The 25,916-nt window shown below is 59.0% G+C and overlaps 1 protein-coding gene across 50 annotated transcripts in view; it reads right to left on the bottom strand.

Moving 5' to 3' along the window:
• Positions 1-25,916, bottom strand: part of MCF2L (MCF.2 cell line derived transforming sequence like) — a 181,294-nt gene that overhangs the window by 2,753 nt on the left and 152,625 nt on the right. For 20 of the 50 annotated variants that reach the window (XM_023621868.2, XM_023621869.2, XM_023621865.2 and 17 more), the window contains 23 exons: positions 25,717-25,866; positions 24,715-24,839; positions 23,356-23,470; positions 20,078-20,197; positions 19,559-19,750; positions 18,893-19,084; positions 18,111-18,270; positions 17,138-17,208; positions 16,849-16,925; positions 15,228-15,294; positions 14,403-14,518; positions 12,940-13,009; positions 11,143-11,235; positions 10,952-11,044; positions 9,989-10,114; positions 8,897-9,118; positions 7,989-8,081; positions 6,679-6,757; positions 6,462-6,528; positions 5,567-5,685; positions 5,191-5,283; positions 4,097-4,171; positions 597-718 (listed from right to left, as the gene is read on the bottom strand). In XM_023621868.2, the coding sequence (XP_023477636.2) occupies positions 597-718; positions 4,097-4,171; positions 5,191-5,283; positions 5,567-5,685; positions 6,462-6,528; positions 6,679-6,757; positions 7,989-8,081; positions 8,897-9,118; positions 9,989-10,114; positions 10,952-11,044; positions 11,143-11,235; positions 12,940-13,009; positions 14,403-14,518; positions 15,228-15,294; positions 16,849-16,925; positions 17,138-17,208; positions 18,111-18,270; positions 18,893-19,084; positions 19,559-19,750; positions 20,078-20,197; positions 23,356-23,470; positions 24,715-24,839; positions 25,717-25,866 (2,637 nt within the window). The remainder of the gene's footprint in view (positions 1-596; positions 719-4,096; positions 4,172-5,190; positions 5,284-5,566; positions 5,686-6,461; positions 6,529-6,678; positions 6,758-7,988; positions 8,082-8,896; positions 9,119-9,988; positions 10,115-10,951; positions 11,045-11,142; positions 11,236-12,939; positions 13,010-14,402; positions 14,519-15,227; positions 15,295-16,848; positions 16,926-17,137; positions 17,209-18,110; positions 18,271-18,892; positions 19,085-19,558; positions 19,751-20,077; positions 20,198-23,355; positions 23,471-24,714; positions 24,840-25,716; positions 25,867-25,916) is intronic. The other 30 variants (XM_070240482.1, XM_070240493.1, XM_070240478.1 and 27 more) reach the window with 3 other exon arrangements.

Below are 25,916 nucleotides of genomic sequence, written 5' to 3'. Positions count from 1 at the left end.
TACCGGCCTGTTTCCCCGGCTTGGCCCCCCGAGGCCTGGGCTCCCTGTGACCCTCTGTGCCCCCATGTCTGGCTCTCCTTATCCTCAGGCCTCCTGGGGAAAGGCTGCCCTGACCACGCCGAGATCCTCCTCTGCTCCCACCGTTTGCCTGTGTCTGCCCCTCCAGACGCTGGGGTTCTCGTGTGCCGTGACAACCCTGGTGCCAGAACCAGGGCAGCACCGAGTGCGCTGTGAGCGTGTGCCGGTACCGTCCCGACTCTGGGGAAGTAATGCGTGAACAGTGCTGTTCATATTAAAACAGGGCCTGGTTTAGAGTGCAAATCCATACCTAGAACACTGCGGTTCTCTTAAAAAGGGAAACCAAGGCGTAGGCACAGCTTCGAGGAAGCTGTAAGAACGTTTTATGCATCTGAAGGGCAGCCAGGGCGTGCGTGTCCCCTGGAGGAGAGCCCCCATAGGCGCGGCGGGCTGATGGTGGGGAACCAGCCTCAGGGGACCCTGCGTCCAACCGTCCCTCCCAGCGGCACCTTGTGGAGCTGCCGGGCTCCCTCCCCGGGGACCAGCGCGCCAGGCCGCCTGCCTGCGGGCCGGGTTACCAGCTTCCTGGGGCCCACTCCGCCTTCTTCCTCTGCGTCCGAGGAATTAAGGGGCTCCTCAGCACTCGACCAGCCGTCGTTGTCCTCAGGGGCCTCGGAGGGCTGAGACGTTTTGCTCCAACCTGAGAGAAAAACAGGCTCCAGTGAGGACCACCCTCGCTGACAGGCCTACCCAGCGTGGTCTAGGGAAGGCCCGAGACCCCCGCACTGTGCCACCCTCAATGGGCCTTCCCCTCCCCAGGAGCTCGACAGCTTTGCAGGACACACCGCAGACTCCCAAAACGCCTGTGCAAACCGTCCAAGGGGACGGGGAGCAGAGCACCCGCTTCCATCGACAGGGCAGCCCAGGGGAGAGAAAGGAACCCGGCGTCCAGGCGGCTTATCCAGCAGGCTCTGTCGCTTCCCGCTTCCCGGAGGAGGAGAAGCACTCCTCTCAGGCCACTGCCTGCTAGTCCCGGGGAGCACAGAGACCCTGAGAGACAACTAGCCCGAGACCCTCCCCCCCCATCTGTGTGGAGCAAATGCATCGAAGGGATGGCGTCATCAATTAACGCATTGAACACAGGACACCAGCCAGACCGAGATGGAAGGGGCTTGTGGAGAGTGCCTGCGCAGGCACGGTCCTAGCGCTTACTGCGGGCACGGCCCCGCAATCCTCACAGGACAGAAGCTGACGGCGCACTGATGCCAGTTGCTGTCTGAGCTCCGGACCTCGAGGCACAGCTGGGATGCCAGCCCAGCCGCGTACGCAAGCGAGGACCCCTCCACTGCCAGCAAGGAGGGGAAGAAAGCTTTATCCTGGACTTCATAAAATATACATGTATTCCTCCATCTACTGCCAGGGACCCCAAAGAGTAGCAAGTTATTTCGCATTTTGGGGGAGAAGGCAGGTAAGCTGCGGGGAGATGGGAGATGACGAGCTCCTGATTCTAATCAATATGATAAACACCAGTAATAAGGTAACGGGCTGAAGCTGCCTCCCTCAGAGTCAGCCCACAGCCACCACACGTGTCACACGGATTTCGACAAGAAGCACGTGGGATGGGAAGCAAGCAGGCTGCTCAGGGGTGTGGGCATGGGCACATCAGCTGCAGCCACACGGGGTGCGGCTGGAGGCACGCTTTCTCTCGAGAAGACAGCGCTGGGCGTGAAGACCGCGGCGAGAAAGTGCCAGATGCTCCCCCGTTAGCAAGTGGGGGGCTGCAGGGAGCACGCTGCCTAACAGGCCAGTTCCCAAGGCCAGTCATTTTTGAGGTTGGGAGAGAAAAGCTTGTGTTAAAGTGGCGCGAGGAAGCCATCTTCGTCTTCGCAGAAAGGGAGCTGGGCCCAGAGCACCCCATCAGCTGGCGGGGCTCTGAGCCGCGCGAAGGCAGCCTGTCCTCAGGGCCACAGAGGCCGGCAGCCCCCCGAGCTCCCACTGCACAACCAGGCCAGGTCCAGCGGCCGGGAGGGCCTCCGGGCTCTGCCTTCCTGGGGCTGCGCCACTGGGTCTCGAGGAGGGGGCTGAGCACGGCCTGCTCACATCACCACCGGGCTGCGTCTGTGCCAGAACTGGGGACTCTGAACTTCCAGTTTCAAACCACCCAACCTTGCCTGCTTCAGGCCTGTCTGGAGTTGTTGCACGTACAGCATGGGGCACCAAGACGGAGCACTGGCCAGGGACGCTGAGGGTCCCTGCGCCACGTGGCCTGGCTGCAAGCATCTTCTCCCCTCCAGCCTACCACCCACAGACATGAGGCTTCTGGAGGAAAAGAGGCGTGAGTTTGAGGACAGTGGGGACAGAGAGATGAAGACTGTTCTGGGCGCAGAGAAGGCAGTGCTGCCTGGCCCGCAGGCCTGGGTAACCCTTGGCTGCAGAGAGCAGGTGGCCACGCCTGTGATGTGGGGGACTGGACAGACCGCCCTTTGGCGCCCGCGGAGAAAAGGTCTTCTAGACGCAGAGCAGCGTCTGGGCCTGTGGCTGCTCATGGCTGCCCAGAGCCTCTGGGTGACCGCTTGTTAACGGGCTCAAGTAGTGCCCTGTGTTAAACGGTGTGATGGGGGGTAAGTGGGAGAAGGAGACCTGGCTGTGCCCGAGGCACCACGTGCAGAACAACGAGACGTTCAGAAGCCTCACGACACAGACGGGACAGCATCGCTCTCCATCTATGTGGAAGTTGGGGACTTTGCCAGGAGGACATTAGGCCAACGTGACTGAATATGGTCACCTCTGTTTCCTTCAGAATAGTCACCGATGCTGATACTGAGTAAAACAATGGGCGGATGAAGCTTTTCGGGAAGCAAGCATTTAAACGTTCACAAGAGTGCAGCCAGGAAGACCTGTAGCTCATCGTTGCCTGCTGTAGACTGAAATGACCGAGGAAAAGGAGGAGGAAGAGGCGAAGGAGGAGGAAGAGTAGGGGGAGGAGGCGGAGGCGGAGGAGGCTGGCGCTGAGCCCCAGGCTCTAGGCTTAGACATCTACTGCGACCCTCAGGCTGCCTCATCTTCATTCCACAGACGAGATGAGCTTGCACAGGTAACACGACTCGCCCAGAGGTGGCAGAAGCAGCACCAGAGCCACCCGGGGCCTGGCACAAGCCCGGACTCACGAGACACCACGCCTGCCTGCTACCCAGGGGAAGACAGCGGGGAGATGCCCCAGGCGTGTCTGGGTCCTCAGAGAGAAAGCAGAACGGAATAAAGCGCCCACCCCGGGAGGCCATCAGCAGGAAACAACTCTTCTCCCAGCACAGGAGGGGCTGCCATGCGAAGGCTGCGGGAGAGGGTCGCAAGCTCGGCCTCAGAGTGCAGTCTGAGGCCAGAGTCAGCTGCGGTGGCCCCTGGGTGGTCTCTGGGGGTGTGTGTGGGGATGCTGGTTCAGCTACACCCTGTGGGAACCTTCTCAACTGTTTGGAAAACTCAGTAAGACTCACAAAGTGAAACCCTCTCTATGAAGTTGAGACCCTCCACCTGAGCAGGAGCGTCTCTGGGTTTCCCTGAGGTGGGTGGTGGGGCTTTGCCCTCGGAATACGAGGGGCAAGAAAGGAGAAGGCCTGAGTTCCAGGAAGGAGCTACACTCCAACTGTCTGTATGACCCCCAGGAGATCAGGGGTCGGATGGGACCCTGCAGCTGCCACGTTCTGTGTCTCCACCGAGAAGCGTCGGGACAAACTGGGGAAGTGGAGGGCTGCTGCTGCAGGGGCCCCTGGACAGGGATGGCTGCAGCCTACACAGTGCTGGGTAACGAAGTCCAACCAAGCCAGACGCCGGCCAGGGGTGGCCACTGGGCAGTCCTGTGGCTGCTGGGCAGACCTGGCATGAGGAGGTCACTGAGAAGGGTGACGTCATCACAGTGTCACCAGAGCATCAGGCTTTTGAAGGAAACAGTGAATTTGCTCCCGGCTGGCAGAGACTATTTCCCTGTGCAGCTTAGACGACGTGTCACAGCAGGACAGACAGCGTCCCTAACCAGACAGGTAAACGGATGTCAGGTGGGTGAACAGAAGGTCAGCCACTCTACCTCGTAAACCAAAAGGCGTGGGGTCGCTCTTTACTTCGTGCCGTTTAGCTTTTTTGTCAGGACTGGTGGGAGAAGCTGCAGAAGGAGGAAGAGGCACAAACAGAACAGGAGAGAGAGAGTGAGGAATTGCATGCAGAGCGCCGGGGAGCCGTGAGGAAGAGTTCATGCTGGGATGGGACTCAAGCATCCGATGGGCAATTTCCACTGATTCAAAAAGTGGCTTCCTGGGAACAAAACTCTGCTGGCCGAGGGACCGCACGGTGAGAGAGGCCCAGGGGAGTCCGAGGAGAGGAGACCGGTGTGCGGCCGGCAGGCCATCGTGTGATCACTGTGGGGGCTGCCTCTGGTGCGCTTTCTGAGCTCTGCGTTGACTATGCGTAGCGTGCACACTTTCCATACTCAGCAATGTCGACAGCACCAGAATTTGTTCTCCCTTTCTTTTTTTGCAAAAAGTTTGAGGCCAACTTAAAAGTATTGTAAAACTGGGAAAAAAAACCTCTCCAACTTTGGACCAAGGAGAAGTACCCTAGGTAACACCGGCTTCTAGCATCTAGTGGGGGTCCTGTAGGACCCGCCTGAACTTCAGGGCCTGCTTCACGCCCTGCCTCAGCGTACTTCCCTGCCATGTAGTTCATCACCCAGGAGCGCCCAGAGGCGGTCGAGCTTTCAGGATCTCCATCCAAGAGGCCTTTACCCGCGCCGTGCACCAGCAGAGGCCTCTAGAAGGCAGTGGACACCAGCACGTCAGCCCTCGGGCAGAAGGGAGTAACTGCAGCCAGGAAGGCCAATGCCTGGAGGGGCCTGACCTGAGGAACGACCGGTGGTGGAGTTGGACCAAAAAGCAATGGCGAGTCCAGCTTCCGGGCAAGGCTCCTTCAGAAAAGCCCTGTGCACCTTTCCAAGAAAAGGCCCCAGAAGAGAGCTTGGCCACGTGGTGACAGACACCAGCATCAGCACAACCGTGACTCAGTGGAAGAACGCTGAACGCTGCCCCTGCGACGCAGCAGGCAGACGCCCCAAGACCATCCGCACGAATGACCACACACGAATGGATGACAGACACGCCACACGGCGAGGGACACGGTGCCCTTTACCTTTCTGACCTTTGAGGTTAGCAAAACCCTGCAGGGTAAAGCGCTTTTTGGAAAGTGCAGAGCTTTCTGAGGTAGAGTTAGTGACCGTGTCATCTACAAAGGAAGAGAGAGGGGCCGCGTTGGGGCGTCCACATCCTGGGTGCCTCTGGGAGGGCTCACGTCGGGCCACACCAGCTGGTCTCTGGGGCTGGGGCGCCCCCGAGCATGAGGAAGAGCATTGCTCTGGGAGATCCCAGTGCTCCACACATGGGGGGCCGGGACCCCTGAACTCTCAGAGGCCCCTTCCTGCGAGAGGAGGCTGTGTCCCTGCCTCACCCGCCAATGGCACCCACGGGGTGGCCCCGGTCCTGCCAGGCTTGGTCGCACACACACCCACCTCTGCCCTTCTCGGGGGCCTTTGGCAGCGATGTCGAGCTCACGTATCCTTCCAGGCTGAGGGGGTCGGTCTTCCTTTCTTCCAGCTTTTTGACGTTTCTTGTGTTCCCTTTCGAGGGACTAATGGCATCAGACACATCAAAAGAGAAATAGGATGCCATCTGGTTAGTTTTCCAAAACGCTCCCTGAGGATTTGAGGTGGCCAGGCCTCCTGAATTCCCACCAGTCCTCAAAGCAGCGTGTCCCGCCGCTGCAGGGGGCCCGCACTTCCGGACGGAGCCCGAAGGGAGCCAAACTGGGCCAAACCCCCTTCCGAGCTATTAGGTAGGAGGCCGGCTTTTGGTGGGCGGGGAGGGGAGTCTTTCTCTTTTAAAACTGTTGTTCTGTGGATTATTTACTTAGACCATATCCCATTCGTGAGTGAGTACATGTGCTTACATAAGAACCAGGAACAATATGGGAAAAAACCAAGTAAACGAACAAAATAACAAAAAAAAGCAAGGGCCGTGAGGGAAGGATGAGGCCAGTGTGTGGGCGGCCTCTGACCGTGGGTGCGAGGGGTGGCCTCCGTCGCGGCTCTCAGCCCCTGCACCCCCGGCCCTGACTGAGGCACCACCATCACCGACATGCTGGCGGTTAACCGTTCTCTGGGACAGCGGAAAACGGGGAAAACCCACAGATGGACACACTGGCGGGTTGTCAGGACTGGTGTTTGCTGGGGCGCCAGGCCAGACGCTTGTCCTTGAAGCTGACCCGCTGGGCCTGACCCAGGGCTGTGGGCAACGTCAAGTCACCCCAACACTGGGAGACTCAGGGGACAGGGCCCAGGAAACTCGGTGACTGTGCCACTGCCCACCGTCTGGCCTCCTGATGTGTGGGGCCCAGTGCCCGCTTACCTTGCGCTGGCCGTTGCAGGCAGAGGCAGGCTCTGGGACTGCTCCAGTACGCGGTGCTGGCTGGCTTCTGCGAGGAGGGGACAAACGAGACCCAGCACGGCTGGAGCGCTGAACCGAGCATGGCAGCCAATAGCTTAGGGCTCTGTGGCTGCTTGGAGCGTATGAACAGCGCCCGGAGCAAAAGCGGAGAGAAAACCGTGGCCGAAGACGTCCTTACCTCTGAAGGCCTGCAGCTGGCTGGTCAGCAGCTTCCGGATTTCGCTCACCCACGCCGCTTTGATTTCGGGAGTTGGTGCCTACCCCGCAAGAGAAACGCCAGGAGGTGAGCAGCCTCGCTCCCTGCAGACTCACGCTTCGGCGTTTCACTCTCGGAACCTCCGAGGACAATCTCAGGAATTGAAGACGAGAGCATGCGGGTGGGAAAGGAGAGGAATAAACGGCCAGAGGTCCCCTTGCCTGGGACGCCCCCCACAGCAAGGGCGGGATGGAAGGGGCCCTGTGGGCGGTGCCGGGCGCCCAGGGCCCTGCCACACAGCCAAGGCTGACCACCAGGCAAGTATCCTTGTGCAAGTGTGGACATCTGACTCAGTGGGAAACCATGGGGTGTGAACTGTGCCCTGAGAAGTAGCCCTGACATTGTGTTAGGTGACAAGGATGGTGGGAGCCTGAAGTCTCGCAGAACTCTAAGCTTCTAGGGCAAGGGAGACGAAAAGGAGCGTGAGCCACCACCAGGGCTGCTGCCCTGCCTCGGTCGGTGCCCGGGCCTGAGGGCAGTGCCAGCTGGGCAGTTTGGCTCTGCAGATGCTGAGACTGTGGACAGCCAGGGGCCGCCACCATCTCTGGCGGTTCCCAGGAGCTTGCGCCCACATCCTCACTTTGGCTCTGGGTGGCCCGTGGGCCTGGCGGTGCTGACGTGGGTGTTGTGAGTGGTAGACGACTAAGTCCCATGTGTCGCGGACTCCACGCTGCCGTGGCCACGGCGTCCCTGCGGGGTTGCCACGTAGCACTGGGCCTGACCCACTGAGTGTGTCAGCACTTTGAAGGGCAACCAGGACAGGCACAGCCCCGGTGTGGGCTGACCCCTTCCCAGGGCACCTGGGGTCTTGCACAGGCTCCCAGATGCACTTACAGCTCCACCCACCTCCTGCTCTCCCCAGCACGGTGAGGACGGCTGAGGGCTGGCACACACGCCCCCAGAGAACCCGGTCGTGTGTGTAAGCGTGGCACAGGCCAGCCGTGCTCCCCTGTGCCGTCCAGCTGCACAGGGGCCGGGGCGACGGGAGCCCAGCCCACCTTCCTGTGGTGCACCTGGAGCTCCCCTGACTTGCAGTCTCCCGGGGCGTCATCCTGGGTCCAGCTCAGGTTAGACGGCCCAGGGCAGCGCCCCCACATGAAGAGTGGTGCTCCTGTCTCCCAGTGATCAAGCTTCCCGGAAGATTCTAGACACCAGCTCTCACTAGACGCCTTTCACTGGTGATCCTCAGGGCTCGCCGCGTCCCTGGTGGCGGCCCGAGAGACGCGGCTCACCTGTATGATGTAAACCTCCTCCCGGGCGTTGTACCAGATCTCAAACTTCCTCACGTCGCCCTTCACGTTCTCTGTTATGCCAACCGCCGCCATCTGACAGTGGAAATGGGGAGACAGGCGTCAGTGTGCAGGGTAAGAGCTCTCCACCTGCCTCTAGAGTTGATGCATGGGTGAGACGATGGAAGAAGTTTTGGGGTGGGGACCAAGGACGTCCAAGATCCCTGACTTCCACCATAACAGAAAACGTGTGTGCCAGAGAGTGAGAATAGCGGCCAAGACTCAGTCAGAGCCTGCCACAGGCTAACAGTTCCCCTAACAAGGGCAGCGCCAGGGAGGTCCCAGCTGCTGGACCGGCCTTACTCACATTCACCGACAGCCTGCAGTTGTAGCACCCGCCTTACTCACGTTGAGGGACAGCCTGTAGCTGTGGGACCCCCTTACTCACGTTGAGGGACAGCCTGTAGCTGTGGGACCCCCTTACTCACGTTGAGGGACAGCCTGTAGCTGTGGGACCCCCTTACTCACGTTGAGGGACAGCCTGTAGCTGTGGGACCCCTCACTCACGTTCAGGGACAGCCTGTAGCTGTGGGACCCCCTTACTCACGTTGAGGGACAGCCTGTAGCTGTGGGACCCCTCACTCACGTTCAGGGACAGCCTGTAGCTGTAGGACCCCTCACTCACGTTCAGGGACAGCCTGTAGCTGTAGGACCCCTCACTCACGTTCAGGGACTGCCTGTAGCTGGAGGCCCCTCACTCACGTTCAGGGACTGCTTGTAGCTGTAGGAAGGCGCTTTCTCGTAGCCCTCCCCGTTCTCCCCCCTCACTCACGTTCAGGGACTGCTTGTAGCTGTAGGACCCCCCTCACTCACATTCAGGGACTGCCTGTAGCTGGACCCCCCTCACTCACGTTCAGGGACTGCTTGTAGCTGTAGGAAGGCGCTTTCTCATAGCCCTCCCCATTCTCCTCTCTCTTCTTGCAGAAGAGCACCGCCTTCTCGTGCAGGAACAGGTGCCGCTGCATGGGCTTGAACCTGGCCAGGTCCTTCACCTTGCTGTGGCCCTTCTTGTGGTCCGTCCAGACGCTGAAGGAGCCCTGCATGAGCAGCTTCCCCAGGTCGCTCAGATTCCCCTGAAACATGTGGGGGCAGGAGGTCACTAAACCCAGAGCCAGGTGGGCGCCTTGCTGCACGTTGCTGAGTGAGAGGAGCCCCTCTGGGAGGCTGCACGTGTGGGTTCCAGGTGTGTGACCTTCTGGGAAAGAAAACTATGGAGACAGTGAAAGATCAGCTTCCCAGGGCTGGGAGGAGGGGGCATGAACAGGTGGAGCAGAGGATTTTGGGGCCGTGAAACCACCCTGTACGATACTGTAGTGATGGACGCACGTCATAACACATTCGTCCAAAACCACAGAACGTCCGGCACCAAGTCAGCCCTGATGAACATCGTGCACTCTGGGTGACGGTGACGCGTCCATGGAGGTTCACCGGTTGTGACAAATGCACCATCTGGTGAGGACGCTGACGGTGGGGGAGGCTGTGGGGGCAGGAGGTGCATGGGAAATCCTTGTTTCCCACAATTTTGCTGTGAACCTAAAACTGCTCTAAAAATAAGGCCTAGTAATGAAAAGAAAGCGAGAGTGAGTGTTGAATGGACTTGTAGAGAGAGAAATAAAATTAATAAGTTGACCGAAATCTGACTTCTCGTGTCACATGTCACCAGCCCACAAGCGGCATAAGAGAAAACAGACTCCCGCCTGCTCCTGAGGGACGCCGACCGCAGGAAAAGGGCAGGAGTGGAGAGGGCTGCAGAGCTGCGTCTGCCCTGAGAGGCCCCCACGCAGGCTGCGGCCCGGGAGTTTGTGTCTCAGGGCCACCTGACCCCGAGTCACACGAGGTTTAACTGGATTCGGGTGACGCATGCAGTGGAAGCTCCAGGACACAGCTCTGCCCAGCGACGGCCAGCCGCAGCCCACCGCCCGTCAGCTTCCCGCGGCCCTTACGTCATAGCCCGTGATGGCGATGAGGTGCATGGAGTCGTTCACGGCCTTGAGGATGCCCAGGATGGAGCTCAGCGCCTCCTGCAAGTCCTCGGCCCCCTCACAGCTCTTGCTGTATTTCAGCATTTCCTGGGGGAGAGGAGAACCAGGCCCCACTCACACACCCGTCCCGTCCGGACACTAGATGCTGACGCTCCCTCGAGAGCTGCTGGAGTGCCCGTGCTCTGTCCTGGAAGCAGAGGCCCCCGGCGGCCCCAACACAGACCCTTCGAGACGCAGTCACCACAGCACACATGCATGCGGACAGCCACCCTCCCCAGGTGGCAGGCTTGCTAGGGCCACTGGCTTTGGAGCAGCTCGGGAAGCCGCCCTCCCATCTCCCTATAGCTCCACTCCACACCACTCCCAATAGCCTGGCTGGATGCTGCTGGTCGGGACGACCCCTGAGCCGGACACTCAGCCAAGCTGGGCAAGTGCAGGCCCCTCCCAGTGCCTCCCCAGGGTGAGCACCCCGCAGGGGGCTCACGTCTTCCTATCTGCTACTGTAAACCTCCTACTCTTTCCTTTCAAATATGACACCCAAATAAACATCCGACTGTCAAAGGCACGCTCGCCGCGTCCATTCACACGCTCACTCCAGCCTAGCAGAGCTGCCTCTGCTGGGCCCACAAGGACAGCTGGATATAGACCGGGCTTTGCTGGGAAGAAGCGTATGGCACACAGCCCAGTGCATGTGGAGAGCCCTCACAGGGTGGGGTTTGCCCGTCTGTTCACCTCTGTGTCGCCAGCCCCGCGGCCATGGCCAGCGCACAGCAGGCCCTCCACAAAGGGCTGTGAAGAACCAGGACTCTCATAGAGATGGGAAGAAGGCAGCTCAGGGATGGCCGGGGCAGCCGCAGACAGACAGGCGGGTGGTGGCAGGGAGGGGCGGCCGCCAGGCTGGGTGCAGGGCCTGCGGGGTCTCACCTTGAGCAGCAGCTGGTACTTGGTGATCCTCTGGACTGGCTTCAGCAGGTAGGAGTCCAGGCTCAGCTTGTGGTCCAGCTTCTTCTGGCATTCCTGCACGCCCCAAAACCTCTGGGTTAGACGGTTCTCAGAGCTCTGGGTTTGGGAGCCTGCCACTAAAGGAAACGCCACTCGAAAGATCCCGGACGCACCTGGAAGAAGGGGCAGTCGGCGCACTGCCGCCACACGCTCTCGGAACGCGGCTTGTTCTGACAGTACTTCTCGTACATCTGGAACTCCTCCAGCTGTCCCGGGACACAGACGGCCATCTCAGCGCCCGGGGGCAGGTGCCACTCCCGCGCCACACCCTCTGGACGCCCACTGCTCCCAGAGGGGTCCCGGGGCCTTGGAACCCCCCATCACAGGCTGTCCTGGGTGAGGGGCCTCTCTGCTGCACGGACTCCCTCAGAGGCTGTTTTTCCAAATGGAACTTCCTGAGTCTTCTCTGGCAGTTTTGCACATTACACAGCTTATTCTCTGAGTCAGACCTGAGCCCCGGGTGTGAGATGCAACCGCCCCAGGGCAGCCCGGGGGCACAGACGGCTCTGGGGCTCCTTCAGCTGGAGCCGGCACACAGCTGTCGGCCAAGAGGCAGAGGCGAGCACAGAGCAGTGGTGCTGAGACGCCTCCTGCTTGCTGAGAGCCCTGCACCTCGGTCTGGCTGCTGACGACCTGTGCCCAGTGTCAGCCTCCCGCACAAACCCCAACCAAATGTGGAGCAAAGTGGCCTGGAATCAAGGACGCACGACACCTGCCCCAGGTCCCCTGCCCCTGTGGGGCCAATCCCGGCTCTCCCCCTCCATTTCAGACGCACGCCCCTCGCAGTGGGGCAGCCAGGTGACAGCGCCCCCAGAAGCTCCCTTCTCAGGGCTGCCTTGGTCCTGACACCGCTTCTGTACACATTAGCTCAGGACAGCTGGCTTTGCCACAGGACTAACAGACTAAAAATAAACGTAGGACCAACACAGACTTTCTAAAGAATCCCCAGAGCTCAGTGTACACGGTGGTGCTCAAACTTGCACGGGCAGGAGAATCGCCCGTAGGCTCGTTTCAACTCAGAACCCCTGGAGGTCCTGGCGTGGCAGGTCTGGGGTGGGACGTTAGAATGTGCGTTTCTGAAAAGATCCCAGGAGGTGCTCATCCTGCCGGCCAGGACCCGACGTTGAGCCGCTGGCCTGCAGTGTGACGGCCCGGCTCCAGTTCTCAAACAGCTCTGAGAAGCGCTGCCAACGGCCAGGCCGACTGGAAACACAAATATCGCTCCCCTTTTCCTCCCTTCTGCCTCCTGACGCCAATTCATCGTAGCGAGTTGCAGCCTCTGGCTTGAGACTTAGTTTCACTGCTGTTAGGAAGCTGCATTTTCCCTACTGCTAAGCTAGCAGTCGGTGGAGATCAGCATAACAAGATCTCGTGGGCCTGTGCGGAGAAGACAGCGGCCCCTGTACCCCGCAGCCCCTCCTCCTCTGAAAACTTCCCCACCAACCCCCCAGCTCGGCTGATCGCCCTGCTCTGGAAGGAGGCAGACATTTACTATTTCAAGGAGAAAAAAATAAGGCTCAGAAAGCGTGAACGACTTGTCCAAGGTCAGCTGGGAAGGGAGGGCGTCTTAACCAGGGCAGGACCAGCACAGAACAAAACACCAGCACGAAAGCACTCAGCTTCACCCAAACTTGCCATCAACACTCAGATGCTTCACAATTCTAGCATTTCTCAAAGCTTACGTTTGACAGTTTTTCTCTTTTTTGAACTAGTTATTGGGCTTTAGAAAAAAATCGCATTCTTTTGGCCCTACCATAAAGTATCACGTCATCTCAGCCAAGCTGGAAACGTGTACTTTGTGACTTCAGCTGGTCAGAGGGGATGGCAATAGGATTTAAAGTCACTATGATTTTAAGTAGTAACTGTAAGAAACAAGGCACAGCAAGGTGCACGTTTACACAAATACATACCCTTTCTAGAAAACACCTTCCGACCAGCTCTGGGCAGTCTATGTAGTTTTCTAGCTCCCTCAGGAATATTCTAGACAAAGGAAGTTTGCATTAGGTTGTACGATGGACAACATGAATAAGACGGCATCTGTAACAAATTAACAGGCATCATTTTCCAGATGACTCTCCATCCGGTGCAGGAGGTGTCGTGTGCAGGAACGCGCCCTCTGATTTCGGGAACCTGCAGCCCACAGCTGTCACTCTCAGGGTCCCCCCTGCACCAAACTCTCAGGGTTAAGCCAACGTGACCCCCTTGCGGGTTCCTTTACGTTTCTGGCGTCAGTGCTCACGCAGAGGTTGGGGAGCCCCTTTTTGCTGGCAGACATGGGACAGAGGCCACAGGCAGACAGACAGAAGCATCTAGAGGCTCTGAAAGTCCAGCCCCCATACCTGTGTGCTTGTGTAACAGGGCTCTTGGCTCTGCCCCTGGGACCCTCCCTGAGGTAGCACCGCCCTGGGCCCTGGGCCGAGTCTTCCTCTGTTTGTTTCTATCAGGGTAAGTCCCATCGGGAGGGGGAGCTCCCTGGGGATCAGGTCAGGACATAGTACTGCAGTGTGGAGCCGCCAGGGGCCCAGCACCTGAGGACTGACTGAGACCCCAGGCCGGGGTCAAGGACACTGATGGGCTGGGCCACCTGCTCATTTTAGTTCCCAAGGGAAGGCCCCGGGTGGGGTCGGCTGCCTCCTTTATAGAAGGGCGGGTGGGAGATGCTAATGACAGAGGAGCCAAAGCATGTGGTCAGACAGAGCGCCCCAAGTGTCCCCTGAGGGCCGGGGGAGGGTGGGGCCCAGTCCTGGCCCCGGCTGCACTGCCAGGGGAGAGGGAGGGTTCGCTCACAGCTGCTCTGTGTCTGTCTGCTTCCCTCTGCACTCCAGTCTCCCAACTCACAGCCTTTCCCACCAGCTCCCGCAAACTGGGACGAGGCACCAGGGTGAGCAGCTCCAGAAGGACCACCCGCACTTGCCCCAAAGCCACGGAGAGGCCTCAGAGTGCTCTCACGAGGGGAGAGCAGGAGGAAAGGAGCCCCCAGTGTTGTCGTCTTTTTCCACAAGCTTGGGAACAAAATGGGTTCTGCTCGGGGTGTGGCCTTCAGTGTCGCCCCAAAGTGCCAAACGCACACACGTGGGGTGGGGCGGTGGCTCCTGTCCCAGCAGTAGAGGAAGAGGGCAGGAGGGGGCCACTGACAGAGCACAGAGCATCTCTCCTGGGGAACAGGCGGCCCATCTGTAAGCCACCCACGCGGCTCAGACGACTTGCCCTTGGCCTGTCTCAGTCCCACTCGAGCCACTGCTCATGCCCCAGAGAGGGAGGAAGGGAGATTCCCCACCGGCAGAGCCCAGGCCCGTTTGGGTTCCCGCTCCCTGAAGGCGGCCACTCTGGAGGCGAGACACAGCTGACCACACGTGTGAGGAGGAAAGCCGACCTGTTATGAAAGTGGTAAATTTCTTCCATGTTTCCAAATAGAACATCCTTCTTGTTTTGAAGGCCTGTTGAGATGAGATGTGTCATTAACGGGTTGTCCATCTCGGCAGCGTAGCCCTGCGGGAGGGGAGAGAGGCAGGGGGCAGCCTGAGCCGCAGCCGACAGACGGGCGGCCGCTGCCCAGGGGGATGAGACAGTCCCAGGTTTTAGAGAGCAAATCCACCTTGTGTGTACTCACTGGCCTTTTCCAGGATCGTCTGCACAAGCGCCACAAAATGTGAGTGAGTTACAATAGCACAACTTTTTTGGGGGGGGAGGTCTCTTTTCAACGTTTTTAAAATTCAGGTACAACTTCCGTGAAGGGGACAAAACCTCATGTGCACACCTTGATAAGCTATTTATGTGTCTACACCCCTGTAAACCCCGCCCAGTTCAAGATACAGAACATTCCAGCAGCCAGAAGTCCCGCTGTCCCCCTCAGGCAGCAGCTCAGCACGCAGGCGACTGTGCTCCGACCTCCCCACCCTGACGGCAGGCGGGGACTCCCCAGATGGGAACACGTTCTTATTTGATGTCCCCCACTCGTCATCAGGTCCTGAGGGTTGCCCGTGGTCACGGGCCGTAGTAGCAGGTCTTTCTCCTGCTAAACGCTGTCCCTGAGTAAGTCCCCCTAAACCCACTGGGCCTGCTCTTGTGGACGGACATTTGAGTTGTGTCCAGTCTGGGGCTGTTCTGAGTGAAGTTGTGCTTTTCGGTGGACACAAGACCATTTGGGGTGGGGAGCCCCCCAAGCCGCCAGCACAGGGCACCCCAGGTGCGGGCTCACCTCCAGGACGCACAGCAGCTCCTCCACGTAGGCCCGTTCCGTGTCAAGGAGCTCGTTCATGACGTGCCTGTGGACAGGGCGTGCGGACTGTTATCCAGAGGCCCGGACCCGCCTCCTGGCTTTGGGGCCACCCACACAAAATGACCCGATTCCTCAAGCGCGTCTCAAGCATCGCTCTGCTCTGGGCACGTCTCCAAGTCCTCCCACCCCGCGGAGTCAGCCCTGCTCCCCTCTCCCGCCGCCGTCTCCTGCAGGAAGAGCCCCTCCTGCGCCTCTGCACCGGCCTGCTCGTCTGGGGCCATCTGCACCCCTACCCCGGGGCATCCTTTAGCTGCTCTAGGGCTTGTCACCACCCTCGTGCACACAGTGGGTGGCCAGTGACGATCAGGGAACTGCCACATGTCCATCATGTTGTGGATGCCCAGAGGGGTGTGGGCCTCATATGAACAGTCAGGTCTTGTTTTACTGACGAGGACCACCTTTCAACCACTTATGACCAAGCTCCCCACCTTAATCCACAGAAAATGGAGCCACTGGGGTGCTCCTGGGTTGCGATCGTGGAGCACAGACGGTGGGGCACCATCAGTTCTAAAACAGTTGTCAGCACCTAACGAGGCCGTAGGGCCGCAGTTCAGAGTCCACGCTCCTAAACGGGGTGGCAGGAGAAGAGGGGCCTCGGGCCTCCCTCTCACCACCACGAGCTGGAGGCCAGTGCTCCTGTCTAGGAGTACAGCGCCTTACAGAGGGGAGGGGGTTCCCAGGTGGGGGTTGAGCTAGATGCTGAGGGCCGGCAGCGAGGGGGGCATTCTGAGTACTGATCTCAGAGTGGGACCACGCAGGGAGGCGGTGCGTGCAGCTGCCCTTTGGACGGTGGACAGTCCAGCCCAGCTGGAAGGTAGGGGTTCCATGGGGAAGTGATCCCCCCACCCCAGGAAGGATGTCGGAAGGGCCCTCTCTGTCATTCTAGAGCTCAGACCTCATCAGCACTGCTGTGTGGGGATGGACACAACCCCAGCCACTCCTGGGAGGGGCGGAGCACACAGGACGCCCAAGCGGGTGCCGTGGAAACAGGGTAGCTGTGGGAAGCAGAGCCTTGGGGTTGGGGTGAAGACGAGGAGGGGAGAGGTTAAGAAAGAGAAGTGACGCTCAGCTCAGCGCATGGAGCCAGGTGGGTGGGAAGGGTTCCTGGGCAGTGGGAGGGACCAAGCCCACCGGGGAGAGGGGAGCCAGGACAGGACCCAAACGGGCCACCCGAGGGCCTGGCTGGGGTGAATCACACTGTCTTCTCGCTTGGGGCCTCAGGGAAGGGAGAATACGAGCCATTTCAAATCAGCAAAGTGCTACCTGAGGATCTGGGGCAAATGCGGCTCTTCTAAGGAAAACCTAAATTTCTCTTGATTTCAGATGTGGACAGGCCAAATGAACACGTGTGTTCCACTTCCGTACATGCACCAGACGCACATGCATGTGCCACACGACACCAGCGTTGCTCCTCCCTGGCGGCTCTGGGGTAGAAGCCGGTGGGTCCGCCAGCTCGGCTCCTGAGGCTGAGACCTGGGGGGTCACGCTGGTCCCACCTGGACCAGAGCCCCTCGGGGGAGCCGGGAAGCAGCCCACCCACCTCCGCAGGATGGCCAGGCTCTCCTCCTCGTCCCCCGTGGAGCTGCCTCGGCCCTGCCGGCCCTCACTCATTTCACTCTGGGGAGAGAAGAGCACACGGGACTCAGCCGTCAAGCGCCAGGCGGCGCCCCCTCCGTCCCGGCTCAGGCCCGGAGCCCAGTCTCATCTCCCGTCTGAACAGATCTGAGGTCATGCAGACCAGGAGCGGCGGGAGGGAGGCAGGCGCAGGGAGCACGCGGGGGCGGATGGCCGGCTGGGTGGGGGGTCAGCGGCGCGGGGCGGGGCCTCACCTTGGCCCTCCTGTAGGGCCCTCTCTGCGCGCTGCCCTCGCAACTGCTGTTCTCAGAACCTCTCCGGATACCTGGTTTGGAAAAAGGGCAGAAGGGTGGGTGTGACTCACCCTGCACCGCCTGGGGAGGGGCAGAGAGCGTGCAGGAGGGTCCGGCATTTTTTTTTACTTTCAGAGGGAAAAGCAAGCAGGCCAGAGAAGGGGGAAGAAGCCCCATAAAAGTAGTGAGGAAGGAAAACGGGGCCGGGAGACTAGTCGGGGGACGAGGGGCTGGCCCGTCGGAGTCAGCTCACATCCCAGGGGTCTCCGGCTCCCCGCCCTCCGGCAAGAGCTTTGTGGCCAGGACGCTCCGGTCCGGGAGGTCTCTGAAGAGGCCAGAGAGCGATGTGTCATCGGACCCCGCACACAGGACGTGGGAACTGGCTCCCCAGAGCTCTGACAGCAACACTGGCCAAAGCCCTGAAGAAAACGGTGGGAGCCATCCCAGCCGCTGGGAGAGCGTGTTTGGGGACAGGGAGGTGACAGGAGGGAGTCTCTAGGAACTGGTGGGAGGTCAGCTTGGCCTCAGAGAAGGGCTTCACCCGCCAGGGACACAACGAGGGGCTGAGGCTGACCGTGGCGCCCGGCAGGCGGGCTGAGGCATGGGCACGTGGCTCTTTGGGGCTCAGAGCTCCGGAGGCTCTGGGGCACAGGTCGCAGCCACACTTGACGAAAACTATTCCGGCAACAGTGCTGAGGACAGATGGGTCCTCAGGATTGGGGGGAAGAGGCCCCGGAAAATCCCCCAGCAGTGACTCGATATTCCAGTTCCGTGGACCACGCGCTCCTTGCTGCACTCTGCCAGTGCAGCACAGACAAGGGTAAACCAATGGCGGGCCGAGTGCCAATAAAACTTTATTTACAAAATGGGCGACGGCCCCTGGTGGAACGGAAGGAGGGCGGTCCCTGAAGGGACTGTGGGTGTCTGCACATACCTGGGGAGGCGCAGGGCGACTTGGCGAGCGCCTCAGGCCGGGGGGCCACCGGCTGCACGGGCCGCGTCTGCTTGGCCGCCAGCTTCTTCAGGCTCGCCTGCCTCCGGTGGAACATCTCTTCCATGCTCTCTTGCTTCTGGAAGACCTTCTGCACGTGTTCCTGAGGTGACAGGCGTGACCACTAGTGAGCAAGGAGCCTCACGAGCGTCGGCGTCCACAGTTTAAAAACAGAGGCACCGTGCGCGGCCTCGGCCTCGGCACCCACAACCTCGGATGTGCGTGCTCTGGTGCAGCCATCCCGCCCCGCGCCGCTCGCCGTGCACAGGGAGGTGCACCCTCTTAGGAATAACAGACACTAGGCCTCGAGGAAGGTCAGCTGGGGGGAGGGCCCCTCTGCACACACCCTAGGGCGCCGAGGGGAGGGCAGCGTGCCGTGTGTCGCCCCAGGGGTGGGACAAGGGTGGCTGGCGGGGAGCTGGGAGGCGTCCAGTTTCAGTGAAACACGGAGGGGAGCACCAGGCAGCGGGGCCCACAGACATGGCCACTTCCTCGAGAACCCGCCTCAGCGGGACCAATCCCGCGCGAGGCAGGATGACCGCTTTCCAGGGAGGTGTGGAAATAGTTTCTGCGTTGAAAGGGAAGCTGCACCAGATGACCTCCCGCTCGACATCTCTCTCAAGTGCCCGGAACCTCCAAGAACTGGTTCAAGGATTCCTGGGAACGTCGTGGGAGCAGCTCCCACGTGCAGGCAGCGCACTGCCGCGAGCAGCCCGACGGCTTACCCTCAGGTCTTGGGTGAGGATGAGTTCGTAGTCCTGGTAAATTTTATTGAGCTCCTGGATCTTATTTTCTGCGCCGGTCTCCAGAAACTTCTCGATCTCCTGGAGGGCGGCCTCTGCGCCGTCCTGGGACTGGCACTTGTCCACAGGCTGGGAGGCCAGCAGGTAGATGCCTTCATCGCACCACTTCATGGACTGGACACGTGGAGCGTTGCCGGGGGGGAAAATGGCACCGTGAGACGCTGCGTCTGGGCGTCCCTGCAAAGGGCTCTGCCGGGGCCTCTCGCTGTCTCCTGTGCGGCCTGCTGACCGCTACACTCTCGGGCATCTCTGCAGCACCGCATCGGCTCAGTTCTGAACTATGACCCAAGGGGGACACGGTGCCGAAAACACCCCAGCAAATCACCCGGACCGGACTCGCTCACAGAGAGGCAGGGCGCCATGCGCTAGCTAGACCATAAGTTTCTGGGCCCTTTACAGAAACCGTTACTTGTGGCAAATGAATTCTAGAAAAGAGACGACTGAGTCAGGAGGTGACCGTCTGGCCAGAAGAAAGGTGTGGGGTGTGGGACCAGTTTCCACTCAGTGACTGATGTCTACCCGCCCGGAGGGAGCTGGCCTGAGGGACCGAGAGGCAGTTTGCCTGTGGGGCGCGGGTCGGGGGCCTACCGCCTCCAGGAGGCTGTGCAGCTCCAGCGACTTGCCGAGCAGCCCCCTCCTCCGCCCGACCTCGGCGGCAAACTGGTCGCAGAGGTGCTGCAGCTCGTGGCACTTGGGGCGGATGGAGTCCACCGCATAGTGCTTGTTGCCGATGAGCTGCTCACCCTCCAGGGACAAGGCGCGGGCCCGCTCCACGGCTGCCTGCGGGAGAGAGTGCCCAGACACGCAGTCAGCTCCTGTTCCTTACATGCAGGCGGGGCGAGATTTCCTGCGGGGGATCAGGGGACAGTGGGGGAGGGGTTAGGGTAGGGGTGGTGGGGAGAGGATGGGGTGAAGGGGGTGGTTGGGGGGAGACTCGGTGGGGGTGGACCAGGCAGCTGTTCCTCCACCTGCGGACGTCACTCAGGGCTGGGGGCTTCCGCTTGGATGGCGGGAAAGCCCAATTCCGGAACCTTCCTAAGCAACCTTGGTGACATCGTGCTTGCAGCCTCACCAGGCTGACGCCCGCCCAGACGTCCCCATCCTTACACTGGACTTCTCCTCGAAGCTCGTGAGATCCTTCAGGAGGTGCTCCACGTGCGCCAGGCTGTTCCCCACGTCGGTGAAGGTCACTATCTTCTGGGCCAACGTGTCCAAGGCGGCTTTGACCTGAAACAGAGGAGGAGACCAGAGACCCGGGCCCACGTCAGGACAGCCACTGCTGAGGGAGAGGACATGGACACAACACTGAACCCGGGAATCGAGGGAGGGAGGGAAGACCCAGATCTTCTCTCAGAAAAACAGGACGAGAGGGAAACTTCCTCAGTTTGATGAAGAGCGTCTACAAACATCCTACAGCCAACGCCACGGGAATGACGCGGGGAAAACAACACTCTCCCCCGGGACTGGGAACGAGGCGAGGACGCCCACTCCCTCTACCATCATCCAAGTGGTAGAAGCTCTACCCAGTACAAGAAGGCAAAAAATCACTCAAAACATAAACAAACAACAGATATACAGATCACAAAGGAGGAACTCAAGCTGTCCCTGTCTGCACACGATCTGATGGTCCATGTGGGGATCCCAGAGACTCCACAAAATGACGCCTGGAATAAGTGAGTTCAGCAAGGTCTCAGGAGACAAGATACACATACAAAAACCAACTGTGTTTCTATCCATAGCCATGAACACATGGACACCAGAACTAAAAGTACAGTACCATTTATGATGGCTTAAAAAAATGAAACACATAGTGTAAACCAAACAAAGCATGTGCTGACCTGGTAGGCTGAAAACCACACATGGATGAAAGAAATCTGAGAAAATCTAAATAAGTGGTGAAACGTGTTGTGTTCATTGATGGCAAGAGTCAACACACTCAAGATGTTGATCACCCCAAATACGGGTTTAACACAATTCCTATCAAAACCCCAGCAAAATTTTTTGTAGCTATCGACGAGATTATTTTAAAATTTATATGGAAAGGCAAAGGAACCAGAATAGAATAAAAGTATTTTGGAAAAGAACAATAAAGTGGGAGGAATTCATTCGCCCGATTTCAGGGCTTACTGTATAGCTACAGTGATTAGGGCCGTGTGGCGTTGACAAAGGGACAGAACCCAGACCCAGAAACAGACCCAAACAAAAATGCCCAACTGATCTTTGACAGAAGTGGGCGAGCAAGCCAGGGGAGGAAAGACAGCCTTTTCCACAAATTATGGCAGAGCCCCTGGACAACCAGAGATTAAACCGTGACCTAATTCTCACACCCTATACAAAAATAACTTGAAATGGATTGTGGACTTAAATGAAAAACTACAAGCTTTTAGGAAAGAAAAGCTTAGGGACATACATTTGGGATCTAGGATTTAAGATTGTAAGGCTTGTTAGGATGATCCTTAAAAGGCAAAATTGATAAATGAGACTTCATCAAAATTAAAAACTTTGCTCTGTGAAAAACCCTGTTAAGAGGATAAAAAGACGAGCAACAGATTGAAAGAAAATATCTTCAAACTACACATCTGACAAAGGACTAGTATATAAAGTAGATAAAGAACTCTCAAAACAGTAAAAAACCAAAACCAAAACAACCCAGTTAGAAAATGGGAAAGAGACATGAGACACGGAAGAGAAGAGACTGTTGACAAATAAGCTCATGGAAGGATGTGCAGTGTCCTCAGCCGTTCGGAAAGGCAAAACGGACCCACAACGAGATACCACTACACACCTATCGGAATGCGTACAAAGCAAAGACAAGGCCACACCAAGGGCTGGTGAGGAGGCTGAGGAACCGGACCACCCACACGTTGCTGGTGGGTGCAAAGTGGTGCAGCCACCTGGACACAGTTTGCCACTTTCTTAAAAAGCTAAACACGCAGCTACCACACGACCCAGCAACCGCAGCCTGAGCACCTGTCTCAGAAACGACGACTTAGGTTCACGCAAACATCTGAACACATTTATAGCAGCCTTACTGGGAAGAGCAAAAGCCTGGAAACAGCCCAGCTGCCCTTCAGTGGGTGGATGATCAAACCGCGGTCCGTCCACACCGCGGACGCTAACGACTCAGCAGTAACAAGAACAAACTCCTGGAACACGCAGCAGCCTGGGTGAATCTCTAGAGAATTACGTTGCGTGAAAAGAGCCAATCCTCAAAGTGCAGTTCTGTCTGGTTCCATCTATAGGACATTCTCGAAATGACAAGATTATGGAAACAGAGAACAGACTGGTGGTTGCCGGGGGTCAGTGTGGGGAGGGGAGGGGCGGAGGTGGGTGCGTCCGTAAAGGGGAAACGGTCCCGTGGTGACCGAATGCTCTGTGTTCCCCGTGTCAGGGTCAGTGTCCTGGCTGCGCTCCTGAGCTACCGGCTGGGAAGATGTCGCCACTGGGGGAGACTGGGTGAAGGGTACACGGGGTCTCTCTGGATTATTTCTTACAACTGCACGTGAATCTACAATTATCCCCAAATAAAAAGCTCGATTGTCTGAAGAGCCCTCCTCAGTCCCCACAAAAATAAGTAATGATGCCCCTCTTCCCCGGTGCTCCTGTGGTGTGCTGTGCACACTGGTGGCTCCTGCTGCCTTTCTGGTCTCCATGAGGGAAACTGGTCCTCCTCACTCCCCAGAGCTCAGGCAGGTGTCCTGACCTTAACAGTGCTCAGTGAATGCTGCTCAACTAAATCCCACGTTTTCCAAAAGCTGACCTTCCGGGACCCTCTGCAAAGGACTAGAACTGGAGGATGCGCCCCACAGAGCTGGTCGTGGGTCCTGCTCGCCCGGCACCTGCACGCTGCCTCCCAACAGCTCCGTCACTGACTCCATGCGGCCACTTACTCTTGTATGTTTACGAGTCCTGCATCCTGACCAGAGCTTTCCTGAGGACAGGAAACACTTGCTCTGTGGGTCTGCGTGCCTAGCGCCAGGGCTGGACCATAGGGAAGTCTCAGTATGTGTGTCCTGTGTAAATAAACCATTAGCCGGCTTCTGATGGGTGGCCTAACGATTTAACACAATGGTGGGGCATCGATTCCACAGCCCTGTCACCCTGAATCCGAGGGAGCCTGTGTCTTTCATTTTTCTATACACCAGGCACACAGCAGGCACATGATAAACACACGCTGGAGAAAGAACATACAAACACCTCTAAAGAGGGAACGAAGGCTCCCTGAGTGACTGACAGATGGTGCAGGAGGCAGAACCCACCAACAGGCAGACTTCACAGAACCTTTTGTAGACAATGATCCATCCATCAAATCGCATGTTTCAAGGCTTAGTCCAACCTGATCTGGCAGGTGACAGGTGCCCATCTATGCGCTCTGAGCCACTCACCTCTCGGAAATCCTGCTCAAAATGCCGGAGCTGCAGACACTGTTCGAGTTTTTGCTGATGCTTTGCCCAAAACTCATCAAAGGCGGCCTCGGTTTCATTCAGCTGGGCCAGGAGCCTAGGAAAGAGCGTGTGTGCTGTGTGGGGGCAGCACGTGGGGTGCTGAGGAACGGCCCTCCAATGCAAAGGGGGGCGGGGGGCTCGGTCTCCACACAGCCTTGCCGAGACCCTCCCTCCCCTTGTCCCGGGCACCGAGCTGCAGGGTTTGCAGGGCCCATCCCGCGGGAGGGAGAGGCATGTCAGAAAGCAGAGGGTCCCTGCCCCACAGGCCTCACGGCACTGGGACACGGTGACACCGCCTCCCTGAAGAGGCCGCTTGGCGGCTGTTGAGCTGCGCTTATTAATTTCTGAAAGGTCCAGATTGTAATGGTTTGGGCTTATTATCTATAACTCTGCTTCGGGGGTGAGGGAAGGGGTAAGCTGTCACCATGCACGAGTGGGTAAAGAGCTGCTGCCACCTCTCGCTGTCACTGTCCCCAGTCTGAACCCCTATGTGCCAGATGCTGTGCTGGGTGCTGACGTGTGACCCTGTCTGCTCCTGCACCCACTCTGTGGGCGGGAGGGCGTGCCCCTCTGCAAGATGAGAAACCAGAGCCTCGTAGGGGGGACCACCCTCCTCCGCTGGTGACGTCCCATCTACGAGGGACCTGAGTGCCCCCGGGGCCTCCCCTGATGCCCCAGCGCAGAACGCCTGCTCCACGTGTGAACCGCGGCTGCACTGGGGCCACAGCAAGTATCAGCCTGGGTGCAGGCCTGGGTTGGCCTGTGATGGGCTGGGGACTGCCGGCAGGCCGTCCTGTCGCTCCACACCTGGCCCCCACCTGTCCTCACATGAGGGGATGGCCTGTGGGGCAGAGAGCACGAAATGGGAGGAGTGCGTGGGGTCGCGGACACTCCGAGGCCACAGGACGTTAGCCGACAGCAGTTAACCCTGTGGGCACGTCACCCTGTGTCCTGTTTCACAGCCGGAAACCACGGGAGAAAAGGGCGGACATTCCCTTTACAGAGAGAGAGAAGGATACGCTTCTAAGCCACGGGCCGCGACCTGGGGCGGGACAGGACAGGTGGGCGACGGAGCGCAGGCCCGGGCGGACCCCCCACCCCACTGCTCTCCCTCAAACGTCTCCTCTGTCTTGTGAAGAAGAGCGTTGCTCCCAGAAACCTTGCTCCCCAGAAAACTGCTTTCTTTGGATTTGGAAGAAAAGTATTTCAGCAACAAGGACCCTGAGGCCCCCCCGCTTCCCGTTAGGGCGAGAAGCTGAGGCTCAGAGAGGCGACGTGTGTTCGGGCACACAGCCTCACCTCTGCACGGTGGTCTGATTGTCCAGCTGGTCCTGGTTCGGGCTCTGCTCCGTGCTCCTGGCCAGAGGCTCCCTGATGCTCTCCAGGATGCTCCGCCCCTCGTCCAGCGCCAGCCTCATGTTCTCCTGCGGGCAGAGCACAGCACGTCACACTGGGACTCAGTCCAGGTCAGAGAGTGCAGTGGGCTCCGCGGTGCTCCCCTGCATGGGCAGTGGGAGGCGAAGACGAGCAAGGTGGACATGTGACCAGCCCAGTGAGGTCCTCCTGGACCCTCCGTGCTGATGGCTCGCTCCTGCGTTTCGCTTGGAACTGGGAGGGAGGGCCGGTGTCGGGGGCTCCTCCTGCTGCGACCAGGGCACAGATAGGTGACGGGTTGCTCAGGGGCAGTGGGACAAGGTAAGACAGATACGGGAAGCCAGACAAAGGGAGTGAGGGGTTCTCTGGGAGGGGGCAGCCCCGAGGACCAGCTGGGGGTCACGGCCACTGCTGATTCAAAGCCACAGCGTGCAGGTCGGGTGCGGGGCAGGAGGGGGCAACGGACTCAGAGAGCTCGTCTCCCTCGGAACATATTTATCCAGGAAGTGATGGTAAACACAGTTTCAACACAGAAGAACCTGAACCTCTCCAGCCAGTCCAGCGCTTCTCTACCTTCTGTCACTGGACACCAGGGGTCTCTGCTTGGTCCAACTAACAAGCAGCAGAAACAGCTGGAAGGCAGGCCCTATAGCACGCACAGCTCAGGAGCTCGTCCAGAGGAGGCTGCCTGAGGCCTTGCTTCACTCGGATCTGTGAGCGTCGACCACGGGGCCGCCTCCTGCACTTCACAGCGTTGGTTCACGCCGCTCACGGGGAGCCCTGTTTCACGCCCCTCCAGAGGGTCCCCCGCTCGTCAGCACCACAGCATCTTTGAAACCCCCCTACTCTGTCTCACTGAGGCCGACACCGCTGCTCTCCTCCACCATCTTGCTCGCGGGTGGAGGACCCCGCGGAAGCCGCACGTACCTTTGCTTTGTGCTTCTTCTCCGTGTGTGCGATGAGCACAGAGCTTGTGGATGGGACGTCGTTGGGCAGTTCCGTCTCGGCCAGCTCTGTCCCGAAGGACTGCAGCATCTGAGCCGTCTGCTTCACCATGACAGCAAAACTCTCAATGGCCTCGGGAAGAGGAGAAACAGCGTCACTGAGCTTTGCAGGCACCGCTCCCT

The sequence above is a fragment of the Equus caballus genome, chromosome 17, assembly GCF_041296265.1.
Source record: "Equus caballus isolate H_3958 breed thoroughbred chromosome 17, TB-T2T, whole genome shotgun sequence".
In the NCBI taxonomy this organism is placed as follows: domain Eukaryota; kingdom Metazoa; phylum Chordata; class Mammalia; order Perissodactyla; family Equidae; genus Equus; species Equus caballus.
This window is presented reverse-complemented; position numbering and strand designations above follow the sequence as displayed.